Raw genomic sequence first — 22,046 nt, forward strand, 5'->3', positions numbered from 1 at the left:
TTACCTTGGGAGGTTTTCTTAATGATGGAAAAAAAAAATTCAGCAGCAGGGATACAGAGGGTTGTCAACATAGCAGCCACATCAGAGGGAAACAATGAAAGAGAAAAAACATAAAGTAAATTCAGCACCTTGATAACATGATCTGAAAGATATTCTTCTTCGTGAAGATCAGAAGCCAAATTCAAACACATTACTGACTGAAGTGATAAACTCTTAATATTTGCTCAAAAACATGGCATGGGCATAATGAATTTCTCTCTTGGTTGCACAGAATGAATTCAGACAATCACTCAGATATTTTTAATGATTTTTAAGAAATGCCAATGGAAGAGCATCAAGATAAAGAAAGATGCCACAATCCTTACTGCATGTGATGAAATAATTTTAAATCAATTTTTATATTTAAATTTTTCTTAAATTTTTGTTAAAATATATGCATATTTTCCTTTGATAAATACATATACTCTAACATATGTGGCAGTTTTTCTCATTTAAAAACCATGGTTTTAAATAACTCATATATTTTAACACTGAATAGACATTTAAAAGCAAGTTTCCATTTTTTCCCCACCATCAGCCATACATGCACTTGTTAAAAGGTTTGTTTTTACACGTTAATAACTCAGAAATGACTGAAATTGCACCTGGAAAAAACTCTGAGAAGGAAATAGTTTTCTTTCTTTTTTTCTCCAGAGATGGGGGTCTCACTCTGTTGTTCAGGATGGAGTGCAGTGATGCGATCATGGCTCACTGCAACCTTGAACTCCTGGGCTCAACTGATCCTCCTATCTCAGCCTCCCAAATAACTAGGACTACAGGTGCGTGCCACCACACCTGGGTAATTTTTTACTTTCTTAAGAGACACTATGTTGCCCCAGGCTGGTCTCAAACTCCTGACCTCAAGCAATCCCCCCACCTCAGCCTCCCAAAGTGCTGGGATTACAGGTGTGAACCACTGCATTTGGCTAGGAAACAGTTTTCAAGTCAATAAAATGTTAGGTTGACTTGCTTTGTAAATATTTTCTTCATCTACAAAATTAAGGAGCTCAATTATGATTTCTAAGTTATGCAATCCTATGACAGTTCCTGGCCTTACTGACAGTTACTCTTGATCAACCTCTGATATCCTCAATTCATAAACTGTAAAATTACTGTGAAAAAGAAATGGGGGCATTTACCCTATGGCTTTAATCCTTCTTCATAGGAAATAGAATCATGGGGCTAAGAAAGTAGATTTTCCAGGGCAGAGGGCACAGAAAGGTACAGGCAAAAACAGCAGGATGCCTGTTCTTCATCATTCGGTGCCACATTCCTTACAGAGCTCTGAGGGACTCGAACAAAACTGAGAGCTCAGTAGCAGGGAAAAAAAGTGTCCAATCACATGCATAATTCTACACTTCCGAGTGCAGGGAAGAAAAATCATCCCATTCCTATAATGATGAAGTTGAAACATCATTTTCTTGAAATTCCATGAATTAGCTGAAAGGGAATGAGCCCTTATTGCCTTATGTCGTTCCCTCAGACAGACACAATGGGAATGTGATTTTTGTCTTCAGGTTTTAGAGGGGAACTAGAATAACTGGTATCTCTGGCTGCCATCAAGCAAGTCTCAACATATTTGTATGTCTACCCTTTAAAACAAGATAAACATTTATAGAGGTTATAAATAAAAATGCACGTGTTTTTAATTCTAAGCAAGTCATGGATTTCCATTCTGTACAAAAAACTTGAGATTTCTGCCATGAAAATTTCCTTAAGTGGAAGACTATTCACGAAGGCCTCAGTTCTAAGAAGGTAGAACAATAATAAAACTTTATGAACCACATTTTGACTATACCTTCTCATTTTGCTTGCTTTATTCTTTAAAAGCCATGTAAATCACTGCTTTATTTAACAGAGGAAAGAAAAGTCACTTGGGTTACAATAAGGCCATTATATGGAACAGCACAGACCAAAGGTAATTAAATATAGGTTTCCCATTTAAGTTATGATGAACCCAGTAACCCAACGGGGCTGGGACAGACTAGGGGAATCCCAGTGAGCTCTCTGGAGTTCTCATATGTGCCCTTTATGCCACAGCACAACAATAACCACCAGCAGCAGCAATGAACCAGTGCTGGTTTGTAGCCAGTAGTACATTCACCTTCTTCGCTGTCAACAACAAAATTATTCTTTCTTCATTGACATTCCAAGAAGGTTTTCTTCATTCTTCTTAGAAAACCAATCCTATTTCAGCATTTTAAGCACTTTGAAAGTCTTTCTCACTTAGAAGATAGCCCAGAACATGGGAATACCAATATAATTCTGCTACCTTCTTTTGTGTTTCTGAATAAATGCTTGTTAAGAATAAATGGAGACTGGGCAGAAAAGAAAAAAGGGAAGCCACAAAGCTCATCTGCTGCTATCTAAACTTACTCATCATTAATTTTAGAACAAGGATCCTTGCTACAGAAGGAAAAGTAAACCCTGTAGTGCATCATCACTGTACTTCATTCACTGATACACCCTCTACTTCATTCACTGATACACCCTGTACTTCATTCATTGATACACCCTCTACTTCATTCACTGATACACTCTGTCCTTCATTCATTGATATACCCTGTAATTCCTTCATTGATACACCTTTCTTGAGGTTTCTAAGGGACTTGAACAAAACTGAGAGCTCAGTCCAGGGGCCAGGCGCAGTGGCTCACACCTGTAATCCCAGCACTTTGGGAGGCTGAGGCGGGCGGATCACGAGGTCAGGAGATCGAGACCATCCTGGTTAACACGGTGAAACGCTGCCTCTACTAAAAATACAAAAAATTAGCCAGGCGTGGTGGCGGGTGCCTGTAGTCCCAGCTACTTGGGAGGCTGAGGCAGGAGAATGGCATGAACCCAGGAGGAGGAGCTTGCAGTGAGCTGAGATCGCGCCACTGCACTCCATCCATCCTGGGCGACAGAGCAAGACTCTGCCTCAAAAAAAAAAAAAAAAAAAAGGTCCAATCACATCAATCACATGCATAATTCTACACTTTTGAGTGCAGGGAAGAAAATTATCCTGCATGAGGTGATGGGCTGCTCACTCATCCTAACTCAGACTCAAGGTTACTTGAGTTACTCAAGGCCCCAAACTCTAGAGGCTATATGTCCTTCTTTGGTAGTTGTGAAGAAAAATGTTTCCAGTATCAGTAATACTGACACTATAATCAAATATAGTATGCTATCCTTTAGGGAAAAAAATGTGATATTACAATGTAAAAATAAAAAATTTCATATACATATGAAATCTTATCTTAATCTTCATCGCTTTCATATATATAAACTACTAAAATAAACTTAACAGGCTGAGATGGCTTCAAGGTCCTGGGTTTCTACATAAACAAAACAAAACTTAAACTCAGCCAATCACTGCCAGTCACCAGCAGCCAACTGAGCATTAGTTATATAATCAAGAATTTTCCACTGGGACAGTACAAATAAAACAACTACTCAAACTTTAACCAATCAAATAATGTCTTTGCTTTCCTTCTGAGTTCACCCTACAAAAGCTTTCCCTTCATGCCCCTTCAGTGGAGCCCCAAACCCCTTCCAGTTTGGAGCTGCCCAATTCATGAATCACTATCTGCACAAATAAATTATTTAAAATTTTAATGTGCCAAATTCATCTTTTAACAATACGGAAAACAAATGAAATGAGAATGAATAATATAAACATCTATCAGATTCAACATAAATCATACTAAACACATATTTTAAAAATTATGGGCTGGGCATAGTGGCATGAGCATATAATCTCAGCTACTAGGAAGGCTGAGGCACGAGAATTGCTTGAACCCAGGAGGCAGAGGTTGCAGTTAGCTGAGATCACGCCACTGCACTCCTGCCTGGGTGACAGAGCAATACTCAATCTCAAAAATAAACAAACAAATAAATAAATGGCCTTTTATTGATTGTATCAGTCAAAGTCATGACTCTTAGTCAAGTACAGACTACTGTTGAGATACCCGTGTGGCTTCATTACAGAAAGAGGCAATGATTTTGTTCAGTAAATATCTAGTGAACCTAAAATGAACATCCCTTGAAACAGACCTAGCTGACCCCGACACATAGGATTGCTGACTCCTTAGAAAACAGCATTTCACCGACACTTGCCTAAAGGTGTGTTTATTTCTGACCACTCTCCAATACCCATCCTCCCCTTCATTCTCCAAAACATCCTTGTTTTTAATCATATGGACTTCTGTAAGTATTCAAGTATTAGTATTTTTGTATATTCCAAATAAATAAACTAGCTACAATTTGACATTTTAGAAGACATTCTAGGTTCCAGGATTTGGAGAGAAAATAAGGAGAGACAGTTCTTATTCTCCACATTGATAGTAGTTCTATTTTTGCAAAACACAAAAGCTCCTCTTCTCTTCCAGGACAAGCAGGTTGATCTCTTCCAGGTCACCCACACCATGAGTTTTTACCACACAACTCATGCAATTTACATGCCTTTATCCCACTTTGTCTTTCCACTCTGCCTGATCATACCTGCCCACTCTTGAAGACACAGTTCAAGGCTCAGCTCTCTCAATTCCTCACTAGCCTTGGAGACTATCTTGGCCTTCACTACTTCTAATATCCCAAGACTCCTGGAGTCGACAAAACAGCTTAGCACTTATTGGCACACATAAAGTTCTGTTGTCTTCAGTAACTGTCTGCATTTGAGTCTCATATATCTTTAAGATTTAAACCCCTTGAAAACAGAGGCCAGGTCACATGGTATATAATCCCTGTCCCCAATCCCATCTATTTATGTAGGACTGAGTACAGAATAAGAACTCAGAAATAATTTTTTTACATTAGTGAGTTAAACATAATCCAGTTGTGAGGATTTACTTAAATCACCACCACAATCCTGCAATTCTGGGGCAAGACTGCCTGCATTTAACAGCAGTAAAGACTTCAGAGACTGTCAGAAAATGCAGAACATTTCTGATGACTTACTTAAAAATAATTATTTCTCTAGACCAGCATTTCACAAGCATAGAAATTGAACGGGATGTTAACAAAGGTCAAGCCCTTAAAAAGCTTCTGACATCAACTAAATTGAGAAATGCTGCTGAACACAGTTAAATATGGGTTTCTTTATGGCAGTACTTTTCAGAGACTCTGACATGCTAACATATGTTGTTACTCTCCTTGCATATTCAATGCAACATTTCAACAGCAGCATTCCCCAAACTTATTTGATCACAGAATTTTCTTGGAGGAACATATTTTGGGGAAAATGTATCAATGATTTTGATAAACAAACAAAAAGGTATTTTAAAGGATGCAATGGGATTTCCATATTGCAACAAATCTAGCAGCTCAAAAATCTCAGGTATTGACATAGTATGGCTAGAATTTGGGATGAACAAAAAAAGGTTGTTATTAAAAATATACACAATTATCAGAGAAAAATAAGTTTTAAGTGACTTTTGAAATATATATTTATGTAAGTGCTTTAAGAGGTACAAACAAAATGGCAGAAGAACTCACAGAACAGAGGGATCAAAGCTGAATGCAGGCATGGGGATGGGGATGTGGTGGTCAAGAAGAGAGGATCTGGAAAGGGTCTTCAAAGACAGGGAAGACTCTGACAGGCAGGGATGTGGGCCATTTCTAATAGAGGTGATTCTGTTAGCAAAAGTACTTAAATGAAAATATTCTAGGTGTCTTAGCAAGGGTTCAGTTTGATGAGATTAGAGAGTATATGGGGGGGGGGCGGCGGGGGAACACTAGAAAACAGTACAGTTGCCAGACGGCGTGGCTCACGCCTGTAACCCCAGTAATTTGGGAGGTGGTCAGGATCACTTGAGGTGGGAGAATCACTTGAATCCAGGAGTTCAAGACCACCCTAGGCAACACAGTAAGACCCCATCTTTACTAAAAAAAAAAAAAAAAGTAGTTGGATGTGGTGGCACATGCTTGTAATCCCAGCTACATGGGAGCCTGAGGCAGAAGGATCTCGTGAGCCCAGGAGGTAGAGGTTATAGTGAGCCATGATCGTGCCACCGCACTCCAACTTGGGTGACAGAGTGAGACTCTGTCTCAAAAAAATACTAAAAATAAAGAAAAAGAGGCCAGGTGCAGTGGCTCATGCCTGTAATCCCAGCACTTTGGAAGGCTGAGGTGGGTGGATCACTTGAGGTCAGGAGTTCAAGACCAGCCTGGCCAAGATGGTGAAACCTCATCTCTGCTAAAAACACAAAAATTAGCCGGGTGTTGTGGCACATGCCTGTAATCCCAGCTACTCAGGAGGCTGAGGCAGGAGAATCATTTGAACCTGGGAAGCAGAGGTTGCAGTGAGCTGAGATTGTATCACTGCACTCCAGCCTGGGCGACAGAGTGAGATTGCGACTTAAAAATAAAAAAGGAAACAGTAAAGATAAATTGGACCTATACTTGGACAGGTCTTGAAAGGAGAAGTCTGTACTTAATTTAGTAGGTAGTACCGACCTGGAAAGTTCAATAAGGAGGACTAAAATAAAGGAGGATAAATAGCCTACTGCACAACAACAATAAAAATCCTAAACAGCTGAAGTTCTTTCCCCACACTTCACTCTGAAAGATGTCTGGGTCAAGGAGTCCTCTGACCACTGTTTACAGCATATTGACTATAATTAGCTACTTAGAACTTTGGTGGCCAAAGGCTCTGATGTACAATGCCCTACACCAGTCAGTGCTTTGATAGATGTGTGTGATCAGAGAAGTATCTTCTGAACCAGAAATTTCTCTTTCATGTATTAAAATACTTTAATAATTGTTGGAAATGGCTGCAACCTAGATCTGAAAGATATACAGTTAAATGGCATTTGCCTCCTGGAAATCAGCCTACGGACATATTCCTTATTATGAAGCCTCTGACTGTCAATTCCAACTTAGAGAACTAAACAGGTCATCGAAATCTTCTAAGTCAAACTTTCCCAACCCGTGGCCTACGGGCCTCATGTGGCCCAGGACGGCTTTCAATGCAGCCCAACACAAATTTGCAAACTTTCTTAGAACATTATGAGATTCTTTTGTGATTTAAAAAAAAAATTTTTTTTTTTTAGCTCATTAGCTATCATTAGTATTAGTGTATTTTGTGCATAGCCCAAGACAATTCTTCTTCTTCCAATGTGGCCCAGGGAAGTCAAAAGATCAGACACCCCTGTTCTAAGTATTCTCCTAATCAGCAAGTATTTATTGAGTACTAACTCCCACAATGCATATTAGGAGTACTTTGAGGGAATATTTAGAGGAATTAGGCATGGTCTCTGACATCCGGAAGCTTAAAATCATGCAAGAGAGACAGATACATACATGAATAATTAATATTAAGTGGATGGTGATAAGTGTGACAACAGAGACAGGAATGAAGAGCTATGTTGAGTCAACAAACATTTCACATGTACTGTCTGCCACTTTGTTGGGATACAAAAATAAATTAGTCTTTTTGTCTTTCAAACAAGAAACTGATTTTTTTATACATATACCACAAAACAATATAAAGCGCACAGCAGCTCTCCAAAAAAGCAAGGGATTCACTGGGCAAAGAGGGAATTTTCTTGGAGGAGAAATGCCTGGAGCAGAATTTAGGAGGAGTTAATAGGAATTCACCAAGCTGACAAGCGAAAGAAATGTCATCCCAATAGGGGGAATCATCTGTGCAAAAAGCACCAGAGAACACAGCTCATTTGAGGGCCACAAACTCATGGGATTGTTCCGTTGCCAAGTTCAGCAGTTAGACTACAGTTAGCAGAGAAAGTGAGACCTGGGATGATGGTATAGGGATGAGGTTTTGTAGGAGAGTAGGTACCATTTTCAATCAGGATTTATTAACTCTAGTTTGGAGATACGTTTATATACTTTTCTATCAATAATTTAACATTACCTACATTGAAAACACACAACAAATGCTTCTATGAATTATAAAAAGTAGAAGGGGTTACATAAGCATCTGGAAGACCTTTGAAACCTATCACAAGAAGAATGCAAATGTCAAAAACTTTAAGTTCCAAGACAAAGGCTGGTTTGAAAATTTTAAAAAAGAGTCATCAGATCATCAAACCTACAATCACTACAGCAAAATTTTCTGAACATGTGAAGAAGCTGATTCATTCATGAGACATGCCACCAAGTTTGTTTTGGAAGAATACTGGGTAGATCATTCAGAATCTACTAAGTTTAAGATATATGCTTAATGTCATTTTCTAACTGTTTTTCTCCTAACCCCTTATTTCCTCTAAGACTTTGAACTCACTGCCTATGGTGCTTTGCTTTGCTTTTCCCTCCCTCCCTCCCTCCCTTTCTTTCCCCCTTCCTTTTCCCCTTCCCCCTTCCCTTTCCCTTTTTCTTTCTTTTTTTTTTTTTTGGAGGAGGCCTCACTCTGCTGCCTAGGCTGGAGTACAATGATGTGATGACAGCTCATTGTAGCCTCAACCTCCTGGGCTCAAGAGATCCTCCCATCTCAGCCTCCCGAGTAGCTGGGACTACAGGTGTGCACTACCACACCCAGCTAATTTTTGTCAAGACAGGGTCTTGGCATATTGTTCAGGCTGGTCTTGAACTTCTGGGCTCAAGCAATCCTCCTGCCTCAGCCTCTCAAAGTGAGGCTGAGATTACAGGCATTAGCTACTATGCCTGGCTGCTGTGGTACTTTTCAAGAACACAATTCTTGCAGTTGGTGAGGGGAAGCTACGGTTCCACGAGAAGACCTGGTAGGGCAAGAATTGGGTAGAGAAGGAAGTCAGGAGGATGACAGACTGGGAGAAAACAGCAGAGGTAAGACACTCATCGTCTGAATAAAGATGCAGAATAAAATTCAAGAATAAAGATGCAGAGGTGCTGGGTGAGATAAGATGCTACAGTCAACAAGTGAAACCTAACATTTCAGAGGTAGCACAGTTCAGGGCTGTAAACTCTAACCTGGTCATATAGTATGTCTGTGAATTGAAATGGATGATCATTACTTTAATTAATAGCTAACACTTACTGAGTTCTAATTATGTGCCAGATAGGTTTCTGTTACCATCTGCTTTAACTCACTTAACATATTTAATGACCCTATACATAAAAACTCTCATTATTATCATTTTTCAAATAAAAAATACTGAGGAACAAGGTATACAGATTGCATGACTTTCACAAGATCACAGTTAACTGGCATCAGCACCATGATTCAGACCCAGGCAGTCTCTGGCTGGAGCACACTGTACACTTAACTGCTATTGAATATTGCCTCTCTGGCATCAAAGAATTTGGTGAGAGCTCTTTCAGCTTAGGCTAGGTATTGATTGGATAGCAACCCATGTGGATGTTCAACGATGTGGATCATTCATGCTTACAAGGGTTATCCATGTGGTTAATGGCATGAATTAGCCCTTCTGTGTCCTTCAGGAATGTGTAGGAGCAGCCTACACAGAGTGAACCTCCAAGAAGGAAAGGCATTTATGGAAGAAAAAAAAAAAAAAAGGAATTGGTATGACAACGTGGAGTTAGAAGGCTGCAAACGACTACTTCCTGCTGAGGTAGTAGGAAACTGAGGGCTACTGAAGAGGGCTATAAATAAAGCCACAAAAATGTAGATGCAGATGTATTGGGAGCAAATCCTAGGCAGAAGGACAGCTGGAACAAAGCTAGAGCGCACAGGATATGTTCAGGGAACAGCAGGTACACAGAATGTAATTGAGAGCCACACAGCTGGAAGAATAGACAAGAACCAAAATGCAGACGGCACTGACTGCCATGATGACTCAGCCTTTGCTCAGAAGAAATTGCCACAGATGGTTTGCGCAATGGGAATGACATGGCCAGATCTGTTTTAGGAGGGTGAGACTCAAGCGTGAATGTAAGAGGCCACACCATCTAGAGTCAGCAGTGAGACACGCACTGGTGAGCCTCTGCCTGGCACCAACTGCAGCCCTCACGGTGTGTAAGTTAAGATACTACTGCAAGCACAAGACAAAAAGTAGGACGGAAAGACAGAACACAAAGACAACTTGAAGGAAAAATGTGTAAGACTTGTTGAGGGCTGTGCCCCTCCACCTAGGCACTCCACCACGTCTACAAAGATTGAACCACTGCCCCACAGCATGAAGGGACTTTCCGCATGGGACTTCAGTCACAGACCTTGAAGCAGACCCAATGGAATGAATGAAGAAAAAAATGGCTTCCATTCGATTGATACTTATTATATTGTTGACAGTTTTAAAAATTAATTGAGGCTGGGCATGGTGGCTCATGACTATAATACCAGCACTCTGGGAGGTCACGATGGGAGGACTGCTTGAGCCCAGGAGTTCAAGACCAGCCTGAGCAACACAGTAAGACCTTGTCTCTACTAAAATTGTTTTTAAAAATCAGCCAGGTGTGATGGTGCGTGCCTGTAGTCCCAGCTATTCAGGAGGCTGAGGTGGGAGGATTGCTTGAGCCCGGGAGATTGAGGCTGCAGTGAGCCATGGTCGTGCCACCACACTCAAGCCTAGGCGACAAAGCGAGACTGTCTTAAAGAAATAAAATTAAAATGAACTCAAAATACACTTGTAATTTAAAAAAATGCTAATCCTGATATGCCTTCTTAAAAAAAAAAAAACCCTGCTTCTTTTTAAAAAATTACCAGTTAATCTATTTTCATTTTCAATAAAACTCAAAAAGAAAAACAACTAATTTTGTACTGAAGTAGACAGACTTGTGGTTTGACTTTTTGGACTACTTTGGTATATTTGAACTACTTCCTTCTGGCATAACTGTATTTGGCTTAAAGTTCTACAAGATATAATGAAGCACAGTGGTGAGGAGTTCAGGATTGGGGGTCAAACAATCCTAGCTCTGCCATGATCTAGCCATGTTGACCTTGGACAACTTTACTCAACCCCTGAGTCTCAGCCTCTAAAACAGGAATAGAAGAGCACTCCTTCAGCACTGTTGAAGGATGGCATGAGGTGACATGGGTAATACTGTACATCATTAGCATGCAGAGTTATTGCTCAATAAATGTTAGATGCCATTGCTGTTGTTAAAACAAATATTCCTCCTGAATTATACACGCAAAATGTCAACATTGCTGAAACTAAATTTCATCTAGGAAAAGGGTACTGGGAGCTGAAGAATGACAGAACTTATAAAACAGACTTCTTTCCCTTAAGAAAAGAAAGGTTTTTGGCTGGGTGCAGTGGCTTATGCCTGTAATCCCAGCACCTTGGGAGGCCGAGGCGGGTGGATCAACTGAGGTCAGGAGTTTGAGACCAGCCTGGCCAACATGGCGAAATCCTGTCTCTACTTAAAATACAAAAATTAGCCGGGTGTGGTGGTGAGTGCCTGTAGATCCAGCTACTTGGGAGGTTGAGGCAGGAGAATCGCTGAACCCAGGAGGCGGAGGTTGCAGTGAGCCAAGATCACGCAACTACACTCCAGCCTGGGCAACAGAGTGAGACTCTGTCTCAGAAAAAAAAAAAAGGAAAAAAAAAAGGTTTTAAGGAAAATATGTATGATAGAGGAAGGGAAAGAATAGAGAATGGGGGACCAGGTATGGTGGCTCACGCCTGTAATCCCAGCACGTCGGGAGGCCAAGGCAGGCAGATCACTTATGGTCAGGAGTTCAAGACCAGTCTGGCCAATATGGTGAACCCCATCTCTACTAAAAATACAAAAATTAGTCAGGTGTGGTGGTGCGTGCCTGTAGTTCCAGCTACTTGGGAGGCTGAGGCAGGAGAACCTGGGAGGCAGAGGTTGCAGTAAGCCGAGATTGCGCGACTGCACTCCAGCCTGGCGACAGAGTGAGACTCCGTCTCAAAACAAAAGGCGACAGAGTGAGACTCCGTCTCAAAACAAAAAAAGAGAGAGAGTGGGGAAAAAAAACTCTGGAAATAATTATATAAATATGTATAAAGTTGGACACATTTATAAGAACTAAACTATGATATTGATTTCTTTAGAAAAGAGCCAAGAACAGTATGCTACAAACACGTCAGGACAACCATGCCTGACATCTGGTCTCACATACAGCCACACCTACATGTAAGGTACAATACAGCTCCATGACAGTGAAACTGAGGCCAAGGTAACTGACAAAATGGACATAGGAATAACAGTCTAAAATTTAACAACAGTCCGTATTTAAAAATAGATCCAACATTTTAAAATGTGCATTTACTTTCTCAATTTGATAAGTAGTGGGTATTACCCATATCGCTAGCTAGAGAACCTAGAAGTACTGTCTCATGACCTGAAAAGCTGGCAATAAAAGGTGAAGCAAACACATGGTCTATATGCGTACTTCCAAAATTAGAAACAGAAACCAACGGACCAAACGGCTTTCAGTTTCCTTTCCCAAAACAACTTGAATTTCTGAGTACCAAAAAGTAGGATATTATTGCCAATGTAAGAGGTATCCTACAGGCCAGAATCAAGCATTTATAGTTTAATAGTTTGACTACTGAAGTCCAATGAAATGAATAGTGAGACAATATTTTTTTAAAATTAACTCAGTTTTTGTCAAAAAAATTTTTTAATTAACTGTTAGTTTTTGTCAAGAATGTTGTCTGCAATAAAGATGTGTCAACTTTATAACAGAAGCAATAAACTTCTGAAATAAAGTCAGTAACAGCAAAGTCTTAAAATTCTCACCACAGGGTTTCTAATAAATTCAAGGTTTTTTTTGGTTGTCGTTGTTGTTGTTTTGAGACGGAGTCTCGCTCTGTCACCCAGGCTGGAGTACAGTGGCGCGATCTCAGCTCACTGGAAGCTCCACCTCCTGGGTTCACGCCATTCTCCTGCCTCAGCCTCCGAAGTAGCTGGGACTACAGGCGCCTGCCACCACGCCCAGCTAATTTTTTTGTATTTTTAGTAGAGACGGGGTTTCTCCGTGTTAGCCAGGATGCTCTCGATCTCCTGACCGCGTGATCCGCCTGCCTCGGCCTCCCAAAGTGCTGGGATTACAGGCATGAGCCACCGCGCCCAGCCTAAATTCAAGTTTTATAAGTTAATTTCATTATTTTAAAACTCTGATGATCCCAAAAATTCTTTTAGAGGTATAACAGTTTATAAATATAATACAATGAAATTCTAATGTTTTGAATTAGTATTTTTCTTTCTGCCCTGTGCACATTATCTGGCACTCAGCAAGATTCAAGTTTTGACATATAGGCCAAACCATCTCCACTGACTGAGGGGTGAAACCCAGAGTAGTGACCCTCCACCACTGACCACAGCCCTTCGGGTGTGCATCAAATGCCGTGCAAATAATTTGTATTCAAACAATTCTTGTTAAAGGACTCAGTCAACCTATCAGTGAGTTACCAACCTCTCCTGATAACAGGTTCCTCTCCACTATGACAAGAGTAACTATACATACACTTCTAATAAAAACTTTATTGGATAAAAACATTTTTTTTAAATAAAAGAAATTTAATGTCACTCAGGTTGAGCTTAAAATCTAAAATACAAGCTTTCTTTACAAACATCACATGTTCTCACTTATTTGTGGGATCTAAAAATCAAAACAATTAAACTCATAGACTCAGAGTGTAGAAGGATGGTTACCAGAAGCTGGGAAGGGTCATGGGCCGGGGGTTGGGGGCGGTGGTTAATGGGTAAAAAAAAAAAAAAAAAAAATAGAATTAATAAGACCTACTATTTCATAGCACAGCAATGTGACTATAGTCAATAATATATATATATTATTTTTGAGACAGATTCTCACTCTGTAGCCCAAGCTGGAGTACAGTAACGCAATCTTGACTCACTGCAACCTCCACCTCCCGGGCTCAAGCAATTCTCGTGTGTCAGCATCCCAGGTAGCTGGGACTACAGGAATGCGCCACCATGCCCAGCTAATTTTTTGTATTTTAGTAGAGACGGGGTTTCACCATGTTGCCCAGGCGGTCTTGAACTCCTGAGCTCAGGCGATCAGCTCGCCTTGGGCTCCCAATGTGCTGGGATTACAGGCATGAGGCACCGGCCATCAATAATAATTTAACTGTACATTTAAAAATAACTAAGAGAGTATAATTGGATTGTTTGTAATATAAAGGATAAATGCTTGAGGGGATGGATACCCCATTCTCCATGATGTGATTATTACACATTGCATGCCTGCATCAAAACATCTCATGTACCCTATAAATATATATACCTACAACATACCCAGAAAAATTAAAAGTTAAAAAAAAATACAAGCTTTCTTTTGCAATTGAGGTTCCATCACTTGATAGAGTGACAGAAGAACATTCAGAAACCAAAATTTCCCCTTCTGGGAAAGAAACCCAGGTTCAGTTCTATCACCTAAACTGGGAGTGATCTTGATAACAGCATCAGCCAGCCCGACCTTCCGTAGGATGCAGGTTTGAATCAAACACCTATACTTCAAGCTCCCTGCACTTGGAGCCTGGACTTCCCTGGCTTCCAACTGTTCTCACCCTAAGCACTTATTAGCACATAGACAATGCTTTTTAAATTCTACTGAATAAACCAACAGAACCCCCATTTCCCATTTCTTTATTTGGGACATGCCAGCCTTGTTGAGTTTTATCATGCATCTTCGTCTCTCTTTTCCATCTCTAACTTCATGTTTGTTTTTAAAACTATCTTACAGTAAGTCTACTGACGGCTGGAAGAAGGGATCACATGAAAATAAACATCCTCCCAGTAATGGTTTGGAAGCACTGAGAAAAGGTTGTTTCTCATGGTATCCTCCCTGTCCAGGTACTGGCCTCTGAACAGAGAAACTCCAAACAGACACTGATGGTAAAAGGAGAATTTGTTGAGAACACATTTCTATAATTTCTCCTTTTCAGAACTCTTCTGAAACTTCAGACTTCCTTATATCTAATCTTTTTATTTTTTTATTTTAATTTTTTATATGAGATAGGGTCTCACTATATTGCTCAGGCTGGCCTTGAACTCCTGGGTTCAAGTGATCCTCCCGCCTTGGGCTCCCAAAGTGCTGGGGTTACAGGTGTGAAACAGTGCTCAGCCAAATAAACAAACATATATATATATATATTTTAAGCATCTTGTAGCTTCTGAATAAACTGAGACTGGTCCCTTTTACCAAGAGAATACTCTGAACTCAGAATAGCAAAGGGCAGGCAGGACAGGATTAGGGAAGGAACAGGGAGCTGGAATGCAGCTGTTCCCAGGACGGATTCTGAAACATTCTATGAGTTTGGGAAACTCATAGAATTTTCAGAATTCGTGTATACTAATATTTTATATACAGTGGGCACTCAATAATTAGTTGAGTATTTTTCTTTTCAATGAATCAACTTCTTATTCTTAAAATAATCTTGCATGGGTACTTCAAACATTCCTTGCTCTTACAGCAATTTAGCCACATGGAGCTGGAGCCTGTTCTGAGAAGTGCAAAATGGAAGAACTTCACCATTATTAAAAAGTTCCACCCCTGTTATTCCAGCAGGAGACACAAGATTTAGGAGAAATGTTACATTGAGAGGCAGGTGAGGACAAACAGCTGTCTGTGTCTCCTTCATCCATGTTTTCAACTCAAAGATGCATAAGGAGGGGATGGTGAACTCAGCTGAGCCCTGGAAGTTGCAGGGTGTTTGTCAGGAACATCAGGGAAGAAAGCATCTGGTGTCAATCCAATGAGGGGGGACTGACTAAGTCATTCATCGACAATCTCCTGAAACTGAAGGAAAATCCACAGGGACCGGGATTGACGGAGACGCAAAATAGGACAGAAAGGAAGGCTGAGGAAACCAACTTTCAAGGAAGTGGTTATTACCTGGATGGAATCTGGAAACACCACCCAGCCCTGAGCTCATCAAAGCACAGGCTGAGGCTCAGTGCCAGCCTGTTTGTCAACTGTTGCTGGATCCCAGAGGAGAGATAACAATGTCTTCCAAGGTATGGGCCACAATCTCACCTTCCTTTAGAGGTCACATGCCACGATACCTCCCTCCCCTCAACACTTACAAAAGTATCAGTCCCTGATGGAATTCAAAAGGAAAAAGAAATGGTCCCTTATCACAGATGTTTCGAGAAGCACATAATCCAAGGCCATTTCTTAGTCTAAAGAATGTTCAGGTTAGGAGGGAAATCTCAAGTACCCATTACTAAATGCCAGAATAAGTGAAACATTTTAAATTTTTATTGCTTTTAAACTACATTATTTATAGTGACCCTTGTTTTTCACTAAAAAAGTGATGCTATCTCTTCTGAAAGTTTTTAAAATATGCTGCCCGGAAGCTTAGTAGAATTAATTCAGAATAGATTTTCATTTCTATGCAATCAACCAGTTAATATAATAAAAAAGATTACAATAAAATACAAAACTTGAGATGAATATGAGTACATCCACAATAACTATTAATTTAACACAATAATGTTTACATGGTCTATATGTGTCTTTGCAAAATTAAAATCATACACACGCAAATGGGAAGTTTTATAAGATATATGACATTATTTTATGAAATCATTATCCACCAATAACAGATCCTCAGCCCTTTTTTCAGACGTCCTTCTGAAAAACAACACACAGACGACTGCAGCCACGGGTCACAGGCATCAGGTAAAGTGTGTGGCAGGGTCTCTGTGGAGCAGGGTCTCTGTAGGGTGTTCTCCAGGCCACGTCACAGAGCTCCTGCTGCTAATCACCATGGCTGCAATTCCCAGTTTGGGCGAGCCTAGTAAGAAACTCACCCTGCGTTAACCAAAACAAAATTAAGCAGAGAAAACATGGCTCTTGTGCAATTCTCTTGTCATGTCTTCAAAAGTATCACACAGTGAGGCTTTCTCAAAATGCAGCATGAAGCACCAATTCTTGATTTAAAAATCAAGAATTAATCACCCCTGTGAGGTCATTCTCAGGATAAAATACACACTGGCCTGTCTGCCACTATTAAAGACTTGACTTCAATTAATACATCTTTTGATGGACTCATACACTTAACTACCTGGTTTTGGTTTTATTTCCAAGATTGGTTTTCCATTTATATGAGAGCTTGTACCTTGAGAGCATTTATCTATGGTAGCATAAGAGATAATATATTTGACTTTTCTACATTAGGGAGTCAGAACCAAACTTCATGCTCCATGTAACAGCTTCAGGGTTATTAGCTGAATAATCCCTTAGGTTACAGTTGAGACACACAAACGGCCTTTTATGAGAGTCAGTCCAGGAGCAGGGATGCAGAAGCCAGACTGCCCAGGTTCCATTCTTGCCTCCACCACTTTGTAGGGACCTTGGACCTGGTGCTTAAGCTCTCGGTGCCTCAGTTACCTCACCTGTCAAATAGAGCTGTTGTGGGTTTAAGTGAATTAACATATTACAAAGCTTTTAAAGGCAGCAGAGTAACACACACAATGCAAGCCCCTTTCATTTTCAGCCATTTATTTTACCTACAAACTTCTTTTCTCCATCTTCCATAGAAGCAGCTGTCATTGCTGATGCCAGACGCTTGCAGTTTGACAGCGTGCAGGATCTGCCACCTTGAGGACTCTGGGAGCAAGAGACCCCCTGACTCAGCAGCCTACTGATTCTGTAGGACATCTGTGCAGAACCATGTAGTTTCAATGTCACATCGAGTTGAATCACCAGGACAGGAAAATTACAGTTCAGGCCAGGCACAGTGGCTCATGCCTGTAAACCCAGCACTTTTGGAGGCTGAGGCAGGTGGATCGCTTGAGTCCAGGAGCTTGAGACCAGCCTGGGCAACATGACAAAACAGCGTCTCTACTAAAAAGACAAAAATTAGCTGGGCGTGGTAGCAAGAACCTATAGTCCCAGCTACCCAAGAGGCTGAGGTGGTAGGATCATTGCAGTAAGCCAAGATGGCACCACTGCACTCAAGCCTGGGTGACAGAGAGCCTGTCTCAAAATAAAAATAAATAAATAAATAAATAAATAAAATAAAATAAATTACAGTTCAAATGAATCCCATGTCTATTACAAATGAGATTTTAGGAGGCATGCTAACTGGACAGGATGGCGTTTCTCACCCTGATTCCCAATACAGACCTGGGAGCTACAAATGAGTCTCTGCCAATGACATGTCTGTGACAAAAGCCACACTAGTGGCAAGCGTTCATGGCAGTATTATTCTCTAGGTTAGGAAATATGAGATTAAAAATCTTCATTGTGGACAGCAAACTAGGAATACAAGGATTTTGATTCTAGACCTACATAAACCTAAAAGCACACAAGGGGGGATCCACGGACCCATTTTAAATTACATCCAACCACACTACAGAATAAATAAATGGGTAGGTAATAAGGAGCTTGCCCTCATGTGAAACCTCACTGTGTATATGACTTCCCTATAATGCCTGTTACCTTCCCAGAGCAGAATTCACTATGAGGCAAACCTGAGACCAATCTAAGGATGGCTAAAATAAGGTTGCAAGTTTCTCTTCCTGTTATGTTACAAACCCCATCAGGCTAGCTGCCATGTCTGAATCGGTTTTTATTACCTGCATTCCACTTAACAGCATTTTATTTGAATGTACTATTTATGCAGTTAAAAAGAAACAAATATTTTATCTATTAGACAAACTTACAACATAGACCCAATGAACACCATTATGATGATGGAATTCTTCAGAATAACACAGTCTCCTCAAATTGTATAGGAAACTCATTATTTGTGCAAGATATTTAGAGATTCACAACTACAGGGAAATACAAATGGAAGGACAGGTTAAGAAAATTTATTTAGCTTAGAGGAGAGCCCCAGGTATGAACAAGTGGCATTAAACTTTGCAGATTCTCCTATTAATATAACCCTGAGTATTATTGGTGAAGAGTAACAGTAGTGTAGTACTGCATTAGCAACTTGGTTCTCTCTTCCAAAAGGCATGAAGAAGAAGGGAAGAATATGTTAAATATTCTAAACTCATAATCTCAATACAACAAGCTATAAATAAAGCCACCATTACTATTGCAATACTTGAATGGACAAGGTCAACTTTACAAAAAAAAAAAAAAAAATTCCCCACTAGACACTGTGCCCATAACCTTCACGGAGCTGCCACTGTGCTTGGTGTTGCTGTCCCCAAGATCACTAGAGACTGTGCTGCATCTCCATGATGCCAGAACACTTTACTCACATATTCTACTCTACAGGAAGGAGGAAAACGGAGGGGGAACTAACATTATTGAGCATATTCTACATTTTACACATGATTCTTTTTTTTTTTTTTTTTTGAGACAGAGTCTCGCTCTGTTGCCCAGGCTGGAGTACAGTGGCATGACCTCAGCTCACTGCAACCTCTGCCTCCTGGGTTCAAGTGATTCTTGTGCCTCAGCCTCCTGAGAAGCTGGGATTACAGGCGCCCGCCACCATGCCCAGCTAATTTTTGTATTTTTAGTAGAGATGGGGTTTCGCTATGTTGCCCAGGCTGGTTTCAAACCCCTGGTCTCAAGTTATCCGCCTGACTCAGCCTCCTGAAGTGTTGGGATCACAGGCGTAAGCCACCGCACCTGGCCTTACACATGGTTCTTGACACCTTATCTTATTCATCAATCCTTACCACTATTGAGGTGGACTCATTAGCCCCGTTTCTCAGATGAGTAAATTGCTCACAAGACTAAGTAAAAGGCAAAACTAGGATTAAAACCTAGTTCAGGACTTTAATATATCCCCTTAACAACATAGCTAACTTTGCAACCAGAATTATCTTTTTCAAATAAATTTCCTATCATTTACCTCGCTTAAAATCCTGCAACAATGCCTTAATGCACTTGGAATAAACAAATACCAAGTTCCAGATTGTCGTGTGTAGGATATGGTAAATGCTGCCCACCTTTCCCAGCTCCCATTTCCTTTCCACCCTCCAAGAATTCATAACACTTCCACTTTGGAGGCTTCAAGCTACTGCCCCCTCTACCAGGAATACCCTCCCCTGCTGGTTCTTTCTCCTCCTTGGTCTAGAGAGGCCTTCCCTGACCTTCCTGTCCTGGACTTCGTTTCCTCGTGGCACCTGTTGCATTTTCTCGGAGTCATGGTTTGTTGTCTGTCTTGTCCCCTTTACAGAGCTGCACCAATGGGATGCCTAGGTCTACTCTGCTTGGTGTCATGGACCACACACCAGGCACATGGTAAGCACCCGGCCTGGCTAGAGACATCCATCTCGTTCCAGGCAGAGGCCGGGTCACACTCACCCTGGGTTCTCTCCTATCGGGTCTGGCATAGTGCTTGACGTGCAGTAGAGGATAAATGTTTACTGAATAAATACATACATGCATAAAAAGTAGTCTCAGAACTGTAGACCAAAAGAATGTAAATGTCCCACACTGCCATTTATGACAAGTTGTACTTAAACAGTAGCCTATTTTTATATAAATAACAGTTACATTTATTTTACTACTACAGAAAAATGATTATTTTATGTCTGTTAACTACTAATTTGGAGTCCTTTCCATAGCAATGTGTTGCTGGCTTATTTACTGGATTACTCAGTAGCTCTTAAAGTGGCAGGTATCAAGTGGGGAAGCTAATTCCCACTTCTGGGTCTCAGCAGGTATGTATGTCGAGTTATCTAAATGGACCTTGTGTTTTCTTGGGGCTGCCTTCCTACAGGTAAGAGAGATATCACTTGGAGTTGAAAGCACTCCCATCCCCAGGCATCTGCACAAGAAGCTCCCTCTGCCTGGAATGCCCTTTCCAGGGCTTGCTCCTCAGAGGAGTGTTCGCCGTACTCCCTACATTGATGTTGCCGCTGCCTGCACCACCTCCATCCCACCTGCATCCTGCTTGGCCCTGTCACTCAGTCTCCTATCACTCTGCTTTGTTTTCTTCTCAGCACCTTTCACCATGTTAAACCATTTCATTATTTATTTGCTTATTATCCACAGGTATCCCCTGGATCTGATAGTTATAAGATCCATGGAAAGAGCAGCTTTGTCTATCTTGTTCCCTGATACATTACCAGTGCCTACAGCATTGTCAGGCACGAAATAATCACTCAATAAGTATCTCTTGAATGAATGGACGGATGCAGTCCTTGGCTCACATCAGCGGATCACTAGTAACATTTGAGACAACGGTGATGTTTCCCTGAATAACTCCACTCTTTGGATTGAAGACCAAGTAGACAGACATATAGTGCTGTGTTTTTACAAATGCTTTAATAGTGAAAATTGCAAACACATATGAATGGAATGTGAACAGCATCACGTAACATCACAAAACATCACAGCACATCACCTAACAGTAGAAAGTATCCCTCTTCAACAATTACCAATACATGGCCAGTCTTGTGCAGGTAAAGTACTATGTACTTAATGCTGCTAAAATAAGACCATTAAGAGAATTTCAAAAGTTACATTAATGTCCAATCCAACGTGGATTCATATTCAATCTAGGGAAACAAACTAGCAGATTATAAATTTCCAAAGGGCTCATCTAAGTTTCACATAGTGCTGAGAATAGTAATCACTCCTTTTCCCAGAGATTTCAACCCTCCTATATCCATCCAGAAGTAAGAAAGCTATGAGTACCAAAAATAGATGTTCTACAGCCCCAAGGGGTCAGCCATGTCTCCACTCCTAATGCACTCAGTGGCTGCTTTACCCACCCTGATTTGACCTGTTCTGTTATCTAGTTTTCCAGCACACACAGCAAATACGACAGCTAACAAGCAGGGCTGTGAGAGAGGGTGGCAGCCGAACGATGTCTCCTGGCAGCCCAATACTGTGACAAGGGGTAAAAGCTGAGGGCAACCCAAGCCCCTTTCACCATGTGGAAAATAATGGATGCTCACGATGACATCCAGCAGCCTCTGGCTCTGCTATGACAGTGGAGAAATATAGCAAAACAGTTCAGGACCAGTGTTTGAAGGAATAAGCTCCAGTAATCTGAAAAATTAACTTCTATTAAAATACTCCTGGGAGGGAAGACATAAGCAGCAGGTTGAGTTAGAAGAAAATTTTTTGTTGGATTAGAATTTATTTTAGATAAAGATTCTAGACAATTTCAATGATTTAGGATTGAGCTTGCTTGGTTTCTGTTTTAGCGTTTTGACCAAAAGGGTGTAATTACATGTAGTTTTCGTCCCAGTCTCTATTACATGGTCCAGGTCAAGAA

General features: G+C 40.7%; 1 protein-coding gene across 8 annotated transcripts in view; it reads right to left on the reverse strand.

Moving 5' to 3' along the window:
• Positions 1-22,046, reverse strand: part of KIF13A (kinesin family member 13A) — a 233,525-nt gene that overhangs the window by 138,009 nt on the left and 73,470 nt on the right. For 7 of the 8 annotated variants that reach the window (XM_024248570.3, XM_054557251.2, XM_054557252.2 and 4 more), the window contains exon 3: positions 5-17. The exons of the other annotated variant lie outside the window; for it this stretch is intronic. In XM_024248570.3, the coding sequence (XP_024104338.1) occupies positions 5-17 (13 nt within the window). The remainder of the gene's footprint in view (positions 1-4; positions 18-22,046) is intronic. 8 annotated transcript variants of the gene reach the window in all.

This window comes from Pongo abelii, chromosome 5 (genome assembly GCF_028885655.2).
Source record: "Pongo abelii isolate AG06213 chromosome 5, NHGRI_mPonAbe1-v2.0_pri, whole genome shotgun sequence".
NCBI lineage: Eukaryota > Metazoa > Chordata > Mammalia > Primates > Hominidae > Pongo > Pongo abelii.